General features: G+C 49.4%; 1 protein-coding gene across 1 annotated transcript in view; it reads left to right on the top strand.

Moving 5' to 3' along the window:
* The window catches only part of MYOM3 (myomesin 3), a 61,225-nt gene that overhangs the window by 35,038 nt on the left and 11,033 nt on the right, over positions 1-15,154 (top strand). The window contains exons 20-29 of the mRNA XM_064363465.1: positions 288-466; positions 3,933-4,047; positions 4,728-4,884; positions 5,923-6,032; positions 8,129-8,173; positions 8,890-9,026; positions 12,383-12,527; positions 12,694-12,753; positions 13,400-13,467; positions 14,486-14,596. Of these exons, the coding sequence (XP_064219535.1) occupies positions 288-466; positions 3,933-4,047; positions 4,728-4,884; positions 5,923-6,032; positions 8,129-8,173; positions 8,890-9,026; positions 12,383-12,527; positions 12,694-12,753; positions 13,400-13,467; positions 14,486-14,596 (1,127 nt within the window). The remainder of the gene's footprint in view (positions 1-287; positions 467-3,932; positions 4,048-4,727; positions 4,885-5,922; positions 6,033-8,128; positions 8,174-8,889; positions 9,027-12,382; positions 12,528-12,693; positions 12,754-13,399; positions 13,468-14,485; positions 14,597-15,154) is intronic.

Here is a 15,154-nt window from a genome sequence, read left to right as displayed (position 1 = left end):
TAGAAGGACTAATGCTGTCTGGGATGGGGACAGGGAAGGTCAGGGAAGGTTCCGGGAGGAGGGGAGGCTGAGCACATTTTGAAACGTTAACCCCGTTTCAGGCCAAGAGCCAAGCTTTGTCATGATGCCAAGGCTGACCAGGGCTCGGTGACACCCAGAGCAGGCCCTTCCAGGCTTGATTGTGACTGATGGATTGACAAGCTTGCTGACTCACACGGGGCTTGCTGCCCACCTGGCTGCCTGGCTGCCCAACTCATACCTGTCTGCCCATCTCTCATTTCTCACAGGCCCTCCGTATGATGTCCGGGCTTCCGAGGTGCGGGCCACATCCCTGTTGCTGCAGTGGGAACCCCCACTGTACACAGGGGCTGGGCCTGTCACAGGTTACCACATCAGTGTCCAGGAGGAAGGCTCTGAGCAGTGGAAGCCAGTCACCCCGGGCCCCATCTCTGGCACCCACCTGAGGGTAAGTTCTTGTGCCTTTGTGCCCTGCCACTAGAGCATCAGAGATGGAATGACCACCAAACGTCACTGCCCTCACTTAATGGCAGCAGAGGACCAGAGAGGGGGAGCGATTTACCTAGGGTCACACAGCAAGTTGGTAGTAGGTCTGGCTAGCTGGTGCCCATATCCTGCTCCATGCTAGGCAGATGCCTCCCTAAAGATTCACTTGCTGCCAGGTGCAGTGGCTCACGCCTGTAATCCTAGCACTTTGGGAGGCCGAGGCAGGCAGATCACAAGATCAGGAGATCGAGACCATCCCCGTCAACATGGTGAAACCCCGTCTGTACTAAAAATACAAAAATTAGCTGGGCATGGTGGTGTGCACCTGTAGTCCCACCTACTTGGGAGGCTGAGGCAGGAGAATTGCTTGAACCCAGAAGGCGGAGGTTGTGGTATGCTGAGATTGTGCCACTGCACTCCAGCCTGGGCAACAAGAGCAAAACTCTGTCTCAAAAAAAAAAAAGACTCACTTGCTATCAGCCAGGTATATCAGGGCTTGGGGGCTCATTCCTTTAATCTCAACACTCTGAGAAGGCCAAGATGGGAGGATTGCTCAAGCTCAGGAGTTCGAGACCAGCCTGGGAAACATGGAGAAACCTTATCTCTACAAAAAAAAGTTAAAAAATTAGCCAAGTATGGTGGTATATGCCTGTAATCCAAGCTACTTGGGAGACTGAAGTGGGAGGATCACCTGAGCCCAGAAAGGTCCAGGCTTCAGAGAGCCATGATCATACCACGACACTCCAACCTGGGGGACAGAGCAAGACCCTCTCTCAAAAAAAAAAATGAATGAGGTGGACCTACATGTATTGTGCATGTACTGACACAAAAAGATATCCATCCTATGTGGCTAAGAAAAACAAAGCAGAATACAGAGTAGGATATTTACGTATTAATAGTATGTGATCTATATAACGTGTTGTATATCATATAGATAACTAAACATGTATGCAGATACATGTTCCTTAATTTAAATGTGAAACAAACTCTAGAGTCTTTGGCTAAATGAGGGTCTAGCAGAATCACTGATTTTGTTCTCCTGGAGTGGTGGTTGTTTTAACTTCCACACATACAGGAGGGAAGGAAATCACAAATAGTGTTCTGGCCTCACCAAGACAACTCACAAAGACTCATACATGTCAATAAACAAAGACGTCATTTGAAGCATTATTAGCAGACACAAATGACCAACTTAGACAGCCAGTCAGAGTTAGACCTCCAAGTGACTGAAGGCCATTTTCACAGGCCATAGTGTCTACACCTAAGGCCAGTGTGTCTTAGAGACCTCTTTTATTTGAGGAACATTTGTAAGAATGTAATGTGGATTAGGTTCCATTTTCTGCAGCCCTAGGGAAAGGGAAAGTATTTCTCCAGCCTGTTTTCCTGGGTGCTTATCCCAGCAGGCAGGAGGATATGCAGTTTTCAAGCTCATTGGTCAACATTTCATTAGGGAGCACCCAGAGGAAAGAAGGCTGGCTCAAGAAGCCCAAAACAATAGGAAAGAATAAGACATTCACAAATAGGATACGGTGCATATCCTGTTTCTAGGCGGATTATGATATGGTAAAAGTCTAAAAAGATTTTGGCCGGGCACAGGGGCCTCATGTCTGTAATCCTAGCACTCTAGGAGGTTGAGACAGGCGGATCTCCTGAGGTCAGGAGTTCAAGACCAGCCTGGCCAATATCGTGAAACCTCATCTCTACAAAAAACAAAATACCAAAATTAGCCACGTGTGGTGGCACATACCTGTAATCCCAGCTACACGGGAGGCTGAGGCAGGAGAATCACTTGAACCCGGGAGGCAGAGGTTGCAGTGAACCAAGATCCCACCACTGCACTTCAGCCTGGGTGACAGAGCAAGACTCCATCTAAAAAAAAAAAAGAAGTCTATGAAGATTTTTACCAAGTTGTTCATTCTGGTCATCTCTGGGGGAAGGCCTGCCAGGGGAGCTTTAGTACTTCATTTCATGTTCTACTCTATTACTTAAAAATTTTCCCAACTAGTGTGTATTTCTTTTATAATCAGAAAAAGTTAAAATATTTTCATTTTACAAAACGATGAAATAAGGTCACCTCAGACAGAATCAGGGAAGACGAGTCTCAGCCAGGGGACTCTGTTGAGACCTTGAGGTCTTCACCTGTATGAGTGGTCTCGCCCCGTCCGCATGTAGGTTGGCCCAGGCCGGGGCTGGACAGCCTAGGTGACCTGACACCGGCTTCTGCATGTGGACAGTTGGCCGCCATTCAGTCGGGAAGTTATTGGCTAAACACTTCTTCACACTGCTTTAATGCCAGGCCTGGACCAATTCCTAGGCATGAGAAGCTAAATAAGTCACAGTTGTTGGTAGCAGGCGCCGACGATACTGTGTGACAAATGCTGCAATGGAGGGGGTCTCAGGAATTCTGGATGCTCAAAGGAGAAGGTGCGAGTGGCTTCCTGGAATCCATGCATCTGCCCAAACTGGGTGGTGAAGCACGGGCTACTCTGGAGTGAGTCAGAGAGGGAGGCGGGAGGGCATTCCAGCCAGCGCGCTCAGCAAGGGCAAAGGCAGGGAGGGAGGTGTGAAATGACGTGATGGATGTGGGGACACTGAGAGAGCTGTGGAGTGAAGGGGACAGATGGAGGGGCAAGAGGACAGCAGGCGAAAGCCAGGCTAGGAAGACTAGGGGTACTCGACCTTGAAATTTGAACTTGACCGTGAAGGCCACTAAAAGATGTAAGCATCATCAGATAGGCAGAGGGAAAGGTAGATGGGGGAGCAGCAGCCCAGGGCAGAAATGCCCTTTAGGAAACTGTTGGATTACCCCAGGTGAGGAGAAATGAAGCCTCCATCACAGCCGTGGCTGGGACCTGGAGGGAAGTGGCCACATTTAAGAAACATTAGGAAGACCAGGTGCAGTGGCTCACGCCTGTGATCACAGCACTTTGGGTGGCTAAGGCAGGTGGATCACCTGAGGTGAGGAGTTTAAGACAGCCTGGCCAACATGGGGAAACTCTGTCTCTACTAAAAATACAAAAATTAGCCTGGGGTGGTGGCGGGCGCCTGTAATCCCAGCTACTTAGGAGGCTGAGGCAGGAGAATCCCTTGAACCCGAGAAGTGGAGGTTGCAGTGGGCAGAGATTGCACCACTGCACTTCCTGGGAGACAAGAGCGAAACTCCATCTCAGAAAAAAGAAAAAGAAACGTTAGGGAAATAAAACAGATAGAACCTGGTGATTGGTAGAGAAAGCCCGAGAAAAGGACGGCAAAGACAGTCCCCGGACGTTGAACGGACGTCTGTGTCACATGGAAAGACGAGAGACACAGGAAGAGAGAGGGTTTTCTTGCTGAGAGCGGCTCCCTGAGTGGTTCCCTGCACCCCGGGTCCCGGGTTTCAGGAAGAGTCACTGGTGTCCTCACTGCTGGCTCTTGCCCTCTGCTCCCAGGTTTCTGACTTGCAGCCAGGAAAGAGTTATGTGTTCCAGGTACAGGCCATGAATTCAGCTGGTCTGGGGCAACCATCCATGCCCACTGATCCCGTGCTTCTGGAGGACAAGCCAGGTAGGGGTGGCCGGAGAGGCCAGAGCTCTGCCACTGGGCTGTGCCATCAGGATGGGTGGGGTTCAAGGGAAGTTGGGAGAAGCCTGATGCTGTGCTAGGCCCTCACACTTCTCTGGCCCTCCAACAAACCCCTGAGGGAGGGGTCATCATCCCACATTGGCACTGATCTTATTATAGGTCGGAGAAGTGTAACCAGGTCACATGCTGGTATATGACAGAATAACTCAGCTCTCCCAACTATATAAAGCATGTTCTCTTTCCACTCTTTTAATTATTCATTCATTTAACAAATATTTAGTGACCCCACATTGCATTGGGAATACAGGAGTGAATGAGAAAGTGTAGGGGTCGGGGGGAGCAGAGGACAGTAAACAAGTAAACTATTGCATGAGGAAAGCGATTTAAGACAGGAATAAGTGCTTTATTATAAAAGAAATAAAACAGGGTGATAGAAAGGGGCAAGGTTGCTTAGCGAAGCAGTCAAGGAGGGCCTCTCTGAGGAGGTGACATTTGAGCTGAGAAGGAGCCAGATCATGCAAGGCCTTGGCAGCCGCAGGAAAGAGTCAAGTTTATTGTTATTAAGTGCAATGGGCAGTCCCTGGAGGTTTAAGCATGGGAGGGGTGTGACCTGGTTTATTATGCATAAACATCCACTGCCCTCTGTTGGATCTTGCCCTTAGGTGCCCATGAGATCGAGGTTGGTGTGGATGAAGAGGGCTTTATCTATCTGGCTTTCGAAGCCCCTGAAGCCCCAGATTCCTCAGAGTTTCAGTGGTCCAAAGACTACAAGGGTCCACTGGACCTCCAGAGGGTCAAGATCAAGGATGAAGTTAACAAGTAAGTGAGGGGAGAGGAGAAACAACTGCTCAATGAGACCCAAATGCTGTCAGAGGAGCTGGCAGAGGCTCCTGGCTGAGGCCACAGGGCAGGATTCATTGGTGATGGTTGGAAGGCTCTGCTTGGTCTTTCACTGAGGATGCTGAGTGCCACCTTAGTGAGAGTGGAGCGTGTATTTAAGGGGCTGCAATGGTGCTATTTTTTCTTTTCTTTCTTCTTTTTTTTTTTTTTTTTTTGGTTCGAGACAGGGTCTTGCTCTGTTGCCCAGGCTGTGCAATGGCATGATCTCGGCTCACTGCAGCCTTGACCTCCCAAGCTCAAGCAATCCTCCTGCCTCAGCCTCCTGAGTAGCTAAGCCTATATGCACATGTCATCATGTCCAGCTAATTTTTGTATTTTTTGTAGAGATGGGGGTCTCACTATGTTGTCCAGGCTGGTCTCTAACTCCTGAGCTCAACCAATCCTCCCCTTAGCCTCCCAAAGTGCTGGGATTACAGGCGTGAGCCACTGCACTCAGCCTATGGCACCATTCTTTTGGAGATTCCTTTTCTGTAGGAAACTATATGTGCCTCTAACTCTGGACCTTCAAGGAGACCTTCAAGGAGGACTTGGTTTCTAGCCTGGGTGCCAGGGACTTGCTCTTGCAAGTTGTCAGTACTCAGGTTCCTCATCTATAACATGAAGAGTTGGACCAGATGACCACAAGGGCCCCTGTCAAATGCCCCATGTCTCACTCCTCCCCCAGCACCTCATGGCCTCAGCTGTGTCCAGCAAGGCAGAAATCCTACGCCTCAAGCCCTGGAGGAGGTCAGGGTGGTGTGGCCAGTGCAGACCCAGTGCCAGGGAGCCCAGATTATGGCACCATTGAAGGTGCCAGGCCAGAGGGGACTCTGAGAAGGTGGAAGGAGTCAGCTGCCCCTGCTTCCTGACTTGGCCAGTGTCTGCATGGGGTACAGGCTCACCAGAGGCAACCTGGACTCCATGGCTCCCAGGCCTCAGAAGCTCCTCTCAGAGCCTCCGCGCACCTCTCTCTGCCAGGTCCAAGGTCATCCTGAAAGAACCTGGCCTCGAGGATTTGGGCACCTACTCAGTCATAGTCACTGATGCCGATGAAGACATCTCAGCAAGCCATACGCTGACCGAGGAAGGTAATGCACCTGCCCCTATCCCTGCCACCTCCCCAGAGAGAGAGTCTCAAACACAAATGCCCACAAAGGTCAGAAAGAAGCAACTAAAATGAGTAAAGTGGAAATTTCCACAGAGAAGTCGGCCCTTGCCCGCCCATTTTTCCATCAATAAATACCTATTGAGCCCTGGAGATTACATCAGTGAACTCAACAGACAAAAATCCCTACCCAGTGAAATTCACATTTTTTTGGTCTCTCTTTTGTTTTCCATTTTTTTTTGCTTTTTTTTTTGAGACAGAGTCTCGCTCTGTCACCCAGGCTGGAGTGCAATGGCACAATCTCAGCTCACTGCAACCTCCGCCTCTTGGGTTCAAGCAATTCTCCTGCCTCAGCCTCCTGAGTAACTGGGATTACAAGCACGTGCCACCAGTCCTAGATAATTTTTGTATTTTTAGTAGAGACAAGGTTTCACCATGTTGGCCAGGCTGGTCTCGAACTCCTGACCTCAACTGATCTGCCCGCCTTGCCTCCCAAAGTGCTGGGATTACAGGAGTGAGCCACCACACCTAGCCTGTTTTCCCACTTTTAGTAAAAGCAAAGGTACTAGAATTATTTTTGCTTCCTTCTATAGCCTCAAAAAACAACAGTGCAAGTGTGATGATAAATTGCAAACAGCAGTTGGTCTGAGAAATGGGGTGACAATAGGGAGTGTTGGGGACTGTGGGTAACCAGAGAGTGAATAGCACGTCCAAAGGACCATTCATATTTGATAAATTAAACTGAACCAAAGCCTGTGCTCATGACCAATGAGACTCACGCTCTGCTACCTCCATAGCAACCCTTGTCCATTGTCTGCCCTGCTCGTGGCACATGAGGCCTTTTGATTTTAAGAATCAGAAGCCAGAGAGACCCGGGTTCCAATTCCAGTTCCATAATTTGCTGGCTCATTTTAGACAGGTCATGCCACCTTCCTGGGCCTCATCCGTGAAGAGGGATTATAATCCTTGGCTGCCCCCACCTGAAGCAATATTGTTCTGCAGATACAATCAGATCATCCTATCTAAACTAAAGCCATCCACAAAAATGATGGCCTTTTTTTGGTTTTGTTTGCTGTGTGCTTGCCATGAATCTAGACTCATTGTGTTAAGGATTCTGGGGCTTACTAGGGAAAATGAGGAACGGGCTTTGCCCCTGCCAATTCATTCAGAAGGTCCATATTGACTGGGCACCTACTGTGTACAAGACACTCATTAGGTTCAGAGCTCGCCTTAGCAGGAGAGGCAACACAAAGAAGCAGTCAGCAGGCCGGGCGCAGTGGCTCACGCCTGTAATCCCAGCACTTTGGGAGGCTGAGGGGGGTGGATCACCTGAAGCCAGGAGTTCAAGACCAGCCTGGCCAACATAGTGAAACCCTGTCTCTACTAAAAATACAAAAATTAGCCGGGTGCAGTGGCATATGGTCTGTAATCCCAGCTACTTGGGAGACTGAGGCAGGAAACTCGCTTGAACCAGGGAGGCAGAGGTTACAGTGAGCCCAGATCACACCATTGCACTCCAGCCTGGGCAAGAAGAGCAAAACTCCGTCTCAAAAAAAAAAAGAAGAAAAAGAAGAAGCAGTCAGCAAATGAGACAGCATTCTACAACAGTCCGACACTTCTGGGCTGCAGTGCTTGGTGTGCAGTCCAGACCCTGGGACCCTGGGACAGCATATGACAGGGGTGAGCAATGAGGCCCTGGCACCAGTGGTCCTAGAGTGACTAGAAGTGGACGGTAGCGCTCAGCCCGCAGCACTGCAGAGGACTGATGAGGTGTGCAGAACCAGGCACATGCCAGGTGCTCCTCCAGGGAGGTGGGACTTGATCTACGCCTTAAAGGACAGAAAGAAGACACAATCTCAGAGTGACCAGCAGTAGCACTGGCATCACCCTCAGTGCCCCAGGGCAAAGGCCCACAGAGCTCATCATGGCCCCTAAGAAGCCAAGGGACCCCATGTTGGGGGGAGGTGTCTCTTGGAACTTTGACCCAGCACAGGATCCTAGGATGGCTCCCATGGGCCCCCCACTCCCCACCATGATACTTCATTCTCTCTGGTTTCTTCCTTACTCCCCGCATCCCAGAGCTGGAGAGGCTAAAGAAGCTGAGTCATGAGATCAGAAACCCAGGTAAGCAGTCCACTCTGCCAGCCCTGCTTGTGCAGCTCCCACTGGGCCCATTGGCATGTTCTGAGCAGAGCAGAGTCAGGCCAAGGACCAGGAAACAATCCCAGAAGGATGGAGGGGTGGGGAGCCACGGGGCTAGAAGGTCAGAGACCACCCAGGAAGCTCACGGAAGGAAAAGAGCATCAGGAAAGGGAAGGGATTTGAGGCAGGGAAATGTGGGTGTTTTCCTCTTTTTATAATTACTATCACTGGCTCTTTAGTCATTAGGATTTGGGATCATCTAAACCTCTGCTTCCCTCTGTTGGCTAGGGACAGTGTGTACAGTCCCTAGAGCAGGGGACGTCACAAACTTGGCCGCACAGCAGAAACATGCTGACACCTGTCCAAATCCCAATACCTAGGCCAGGCGCCAGACAAATCAGAATCTCTAAGGGTGGAGCCCAGGGTTTTTGAAAGTCCTTGGGGATCCAATGCCCTGCCAGCGTGAGAACTTCAGCCCCAGAGCCCTTAGAAGAGGAAACGCTTTGCTGAGATTAATTAAATCTAGAGTGGGCATTCGGAAAAACCCTCCTCTGAGCCCCACCCAGTGGCGTCTCCTTCAGGTTTTCTAAGTGTTTTGCGTGTCAGATGCGAAGGGTGCACTCGAGGTGGGGCTGAAGGGAGGGGGAAAGGGAGAAGGGGGCTCAACCCACCCCCTTCCCGTCCTGTGCCTCCCACAGTGATCAAACTGATCTCGGGCTGGAACATTGACCTCCTGGAGCGAGGGGAGGTGCGGCTTTGGCTGGAAGTAGAAAAGTTATCTCCCGCCGCTGAGCTACATCTAATCTTCAACAAGAAGGAGATCTTCAGCTCTCCGGTAATTGGGTGCTCACAACCCCTAAAGTGAGGCTCCCCTGCCTGGGAGGTGGCCTCTCGGGGCAGTGATTCTGCACGGGCTGGTACTTCCCCCTAGTGGGCATTTCAGAAATGACAGTGTGCTTTTGCTGTCCAGTGATGGGGAAGGGATGGGGACGTTTGGTTTTTAGTATTAGTGCTGGTGTTGGGGGTGGGGGTTGGCAGGGACATAAGAGGCTGGCCCAATGCAAGGGACATTCCCACAACCAAAGAATTTCCACACCCCTTATTTTTGATTACCCCACCAGACATTCTTAAGATGAAAAGCCTGTATTCATGCCTATAAATATCCAAGCCTAGACCCTAACTCTGTTTTAGATATAAATACAAAGTATTTTTGTACAATTTTTTTCTTTTTTTTAAGATAGAGTCTCACTCTGTTGCCCAGGCTGGAGAGCAGTGGCACCAACTCAGCTCACTGCAACCTCCACCTCCTGGGTTCAAGCGATTCTCCTGCCTCAGCCTCCCAAGTAGCTGGGATTACAGGTGCCCACCACCACACCCAGCTAATTTTTGTAATTTTAGTAGAGAGAGGGTTTCACCATGTTGGCCAGGCTGGTCTCGAACTCCTGACCTTGTGATCTGCCTGCCTCAGCCTCCCAAAGTGCTGGGATTACAGGTGTGAGTCATTGCACCAAGCCAGACTATTCAGGTTTTCTATTTCTTCTTTAGTTTCAGCAGGTTGAAATTTTTGTTTCTTTCTTTTTTTTTTTTTTTAAAGATGGAGTTTCACCATGGTGGCCAGGCTGGTCTTGAACTCCTGACCTCAGGTGATCCACCCACCTCAGCCTCCCAAAGTGCTAGGATTACAGGCATGAGCCACCACACCCAGCCCTTTCTTTCTTTCTTTTCCTTTTTTTCTGAGACAGTATTGCTCTGTTGCCCAGGCTGTCATGCAATGGTGCGATCTCAGCTCACTGCAACCTCCGTCCACTGCCCCCACCTCCCAAAGTGCTGGGAATACAGTCATGAGCCACCATGGCCAGCCAATTTTTTTTGTTGTTTTTTAAAAATCTTTTAAATTAGAGATGGGGGCTCACTATGTTGACCAGGTTGGTCTTGAACTCCTGGCCTCAAGTAATCCTTCTGCCTCAGCCTCCAAACAATTTTACTTTTTGTTTTCTGTTTTTGTTTGTTTTTGAGACAGAATCTCGCTTTGTCACCCAGGCTAGAGTGCAGTGGCACAATCTCAGCTCACTGCAGTCTCAACATCCCGGACTCAAGCAATCCTCTCACCTCAGCCTCCCAAGTAGTTGGGACCACAGTCACACACCACCACGCCCAGCTAATTTTTGTAATTTTTTGTAGAGACAGGGTTTTGCCTTGTTGCCCAGGCTGGTCTCAAACTCCTGAGCTCAGGCGTTCCTCCTGCCTCAGCCTCCCAAAGTGTGCAATGTTACTATACATTGAATGGAGAATTTGTATTCTGCTGGCCACTTTCCCTATGCTCATTCATTTTCCTGCTTTTGTACAGAATAGCTTCTGATTTTTTGCTTTTCTTCTCTTAAAGTCAAACCAATTCATTATATATCAGTGCAGCATGACTGAGGTCATATCCAAGCATCTGTATATTGAAATATTTTTATTTTATTTTAAATGACTTATTTTTTCTTTATATTACAGTTTTTATTATTTTGTAAATATTTTATAAGTATTACAGTTGATATTATTTTGTAAATCATATCTATAAATATGTTGTATTAGATTGAACCACATGATTTGTTGATATTCAACTGTTTACCTGCTGATGTGACAATTTCAATCTCATGAGAGATTCAAATTCATGATTCAATCTCATATTACTTGTGAATTTCATCTCCAGATGGCAAAGCAGCCATTAGAAAATATGTGTTGTGGCCAGGTGAGGTGGCTCACACCTATAATCCCAGCACTTTGGGAGGCCGAGGCAGGTGGATCACCTGAGGTCAGGAGTTCAAGACCAACCTGGCCAACATGATGAAACTCCATCCCTACTAAAAGTACAAAAAAGGCGGTATGCACCTGTGGTCCCAGCTACTTAGGAGGCTGAGGCAGGAGAATCACTTGAACCTGGAAGGCAGAGGTTACAGTGAGCCGAGATCATGCCATTGCACTCCAGCCTGGGCGACAGGGTGAGACTGTCACAAAAAGAAAAGAAAAGAAAATATGTGTTATATATATCAAAGGTCCAATGACAAAAAACAATAATAATATATGCATTATAGAAAGGGGGCGCTAGTTCAGACAGGAGACTCATGTCCACCCGCTGTGGGTTATATGATCATGGCAGGTCTCTTCACCTGTCTTGTGCCTCTGTTTCTGCATCTGTGCAGTGGGGCTGGTTGTCCCAGGATCAAAAGGTGCAAGTCAGAAAACTGATTTGAAAGTTCTGCATAAAGATTATGCAGTGACCTTACCACATGGTATGGGAAGTGTTACAAAGTCTGGACTCGTTAGTATTCAGTGGTGGAACCATCAGTTGTCCCTATAAGAAAACAAAATTAGATCATTCCCCCAAATCATACATACAAATAAAGCCAGAGGGAGAAAGGACCTAGATGAGGATAATGAAACTTTAATAACTGTTAGAATATGGTAAAATGTAAATGAGTGTTAATTCTGGGTAACAAGTACAGGGGTATTTTTTCCATTATCCTTTACACATGTTGATGGGGTTTTTTCCTATTTGAAAAAAAGCAGAAAATAAGTAGCTGGGCACGGTGGCTCACGCCTGTAATCCCAGCACTTTGGGAGGCCAAGGCAGGCAGATCACTTGAGGCCAGGAGTTCAAGACCAGCCTGGCCAACATGGTGAAACTCTGTCTCTACTAAAAATACAAAACTTAGCCGGGCGTGTTGGCATGTGCTTGTAGTAGCAGCTACTCGGGAAACTGAGACAGGAGAAGTGCTTGAACCCAGGAGGCAGAGGCTGTAGTGAACCAAGATTGCGCCACTGCACTCCAGCCTGGGCAATGGAGTGAGACTTCAAGATGGAGCGAGACTCCATCTCAAAAAAAGAAAAAAGAAAATGAGCAAAATCATGGCACAGCAGGAGTTGGGGGCTTATTATTAAAGGGGATTGCGCTACTGTACCCCAGCCTGAGCAACAGAGTGAGACTGTCTCAAAACAAACAAACAAACAAAATTGTAACTGATTCAAGCATCCAGGGACTGGGTGTTGGGGGAGCCGCAGAGGGTTATCCAGCGCCCCGCCCTAGTCTCTGAAGGCTGACAGCTCTGCACTTGCCACCCCAAGCCCACTACACCCTGATGTGTGCCCCACAACAAAGTTCCCAAACAGGGAAAGTGCAAAAAGGACTTTGGAGGTTGTCCTTTTCAGAACCGCAAAATCAATTTTGAGCGAGAGAAGGGCCTGGTGGAAGTGATCATCCAGAACCTGTCTGAGGAGGACAAAGGGTCGTACACCGCTCAACTCCAAGACGGAAAAGCCAAAAACCAGATTACCTTGACACTGGTGGACGACGGTCAGCCCCGCCCCACCCCGCCCCGCACACCCGGCCTGCCCTGTGGCCCTGAACCCTCAGCTCCGCAGCCTGCTGAGCACACCCCTCGCCTTCTGTCCATGCCATGTTCCCTCTCTGGACTCACACTCCTCTCGGCTCATGCCGGTTCCTCCCTTTGTGTTCACAGATTTTGACAAACTTCTGAGGAAGGCAGATGCTAAGAGAAGGGACTGGAAGAGAAAACAGGGTAAGAGCTGCTGGAGTGAAGTTCAAAATCCCTGGCCACTGGTTCGTGCTAGAGATGCTGGACTAGGAGTTAATGGGACCCCCAGCCCTGCTGGGCCCCCAGGGGAGGTGCACCGCCATTCAGTCCAGTTCTGTCCCAGTGCCAGATCAAAACAGCTCTTGGCTAACCTGAGGGTGAGAGCCAAGCCCTCTTAAATATTGCACCCTGAGGCCAGGTGCGGTGGCCTGTAATCCCAGTACTTTGGGAGGCCGAGGTGGGCAGGTCACTTGAGGCCAGGAGTTTAAGACCAGCCTGGCCAACATGGTGAAACCCCCTCTCTACAAAAAATTCAAAAATTAGCCGGGCATGATGGCACATCCCTGTAATCCCAGCTACACAAGAGGCTGAGGCACGAGAATCCTTGAGCCCAGGAGGCGGAGGCTGCAATAAGCTGAGACTGTGCCATTACACTCCAGTCTCAGCAACAGAGCAAGACTGTGTCTCAAAAAAAAAAAGAAATTTGCACCCTGAGCACCCCACTTGCCTCACCCCTGTCCCAGCCCTGGCGGAGCCCATGGCCATTAGCTGCCCGCTCCCCCCACCACCACCTGGACACGAGTGGCACCCTGGCTCTCTGACGATGGGCACATTTGTTTTGCACACTCAGGTCCCTATTTTGAGCAGCCGTTACAATGGAAGATCACGGAGGACTGCCAAGTGCAGCTGACATGCAAGGCAAGTCCTGCCCTTCCTCCTGCCCTGCCCCTAGACCCAGTGTGGGGCGTGGCGGGGGGGGACCTGTGGCTTGTCCCCAAGTCCAGTGGCTGTCCCTACTCACCCCTACCCCTAAATTCCATACTCTGCGCTTGGCTGATCCCACACACAGGAAGTACCCCCAAGGAGACTACATTTAACCCCAAAAACAAACCCACCTTCCCAGCACCCACGGGGTAGGATTAGTGTGAGATGGGCCAGCCTTGAACTAGATCCTAGTGGCTCCAAAAGGGGTTCCGAGGGGTCGTGGGATCCGGGAGACTGCAAGGGTTTATATGTTGAAGGGTATCCCTGTCCTTTTATTATCAGCCTTTGCTCAGAGACTCACAGTATGATTTCATCGCCTCACAATCATCTGTGAGATAGGCATTATTATCCCCACTTTATAGATGAGAAAACAAACGGGGAAATAGCTCAAGACCACACAGTAAGAGGTAGAGCCCAGGTTTGATCCAAGTCTATCTGACCCCAAAGGCTAAGGTCCTTCTTGGCACCCTCCGATCTCTTTAGTTAACTGGGGAAGGGGAGGGTGGGTGCTCTCCCAGAGCGTATTCATTCAGTAAACTCAGAGCATCTGTTACGTGCCACCCTGCAAGGTACTGAACATACAAAGATGAAGAAGTGGTTGGTCTCTGTGGGTCAAGGAAGGATCCTTGGGAAACAGCATGCCTCCTGCGTGATCCAGAGAGGGGCAGGAAATTGATTAATCGTGATGGGGGGTGACTATGGGGTGCTTCAAAAAAGGCTTCCTGGAGATGACATTTAACTGAGTCAGTAAGAAGCGTATGGACATTTACAAGCAAAATAGAGTAGGCCAGGCATCAAGAGGCAAAGAGAAAATTCTTAGCAAGAATCCAGCAGAGGAGACACACGGTATGTGAGAAGAATCGGCTGAGATGCCCGAAAGGATACACAGGTGTGTTTTTACTCAAAAAGAGAGCAAGCCTGACAGAGTCTCCTCATTCCCCACCTTCCCCAGGTGACCAACACCAAGAAGGAGACTCGCTTTCAGTGGTTCTTCCAGAGAGCAGAGATGCCAGATGGTCAGTATGACCCAGAGACGGGAACAGGACTTCTCTGCATCGAAGAGGCAAGTGTGGCTCCAGCTTCAGGGCTCACCTTCTCCTTTGGCTGCGAGCCAGGGAGGGCCAAGAGCTCTGGGCTGGGAGTCAGAAGCAGGGCCGAGGTTTGGTTGATGCAAGTGAAGCCCTGAGCACAAAATTTAAGGGGCACCAAAAAACTCAGTGATCAAGGTAAATAATATTGTATGCAACATTCTTTTTTTTTTTTTTGAGACGGAGTTTCGCTCTTGTTACCCAGGCTGGTGTGCAATGGCGCGATCTCGGCTCACTGCAACCTCTGCCTCCTGAGTTCAGGCAATTCTCCTGCCTCAGCATCCTGAGTAGCTGGGATTACAGGCACGCACCACCATGCCCAGCTAATTTTTTGTATTTTTTTTAGTAGAGACGGGGTTTCACCATGTTGACCAGGATGGTCTCGATCTCTTGACCTGGTGATCCACCCGCCTTGGCCTCCCAAAGTGCTGGGACTACAGGCGTGAGCCACCGCGCCCGGCCAGTGCAACATTCTTTTTAAAAAATCAAAATTAATGCAAAAACCTATTTAAAAACTTCAGATTTTTTTTTTT

The sequence above is a fragment of the Aotus nancymaae genome, unplaced genomic scaffold, assembly GCF_030222135.1.
Source record: "Aotus nancymaae isolate 86718 unplaced genomic scaffold, 86718_ANA_hifiasm-v0.15.2.pri h1tg000053l, whole genome shotgun sequence".
NCBI lineage: Eukaryota > Metazoa > Chordata > Mammalia > Primates > Aotidae > Aotus > Aotus nancymaae.
The sequence above is the reverse complement of the archived record's forward strand: the minus strand, read 5'-3'. Positions and strand labels throughout refer to the sequence as shown.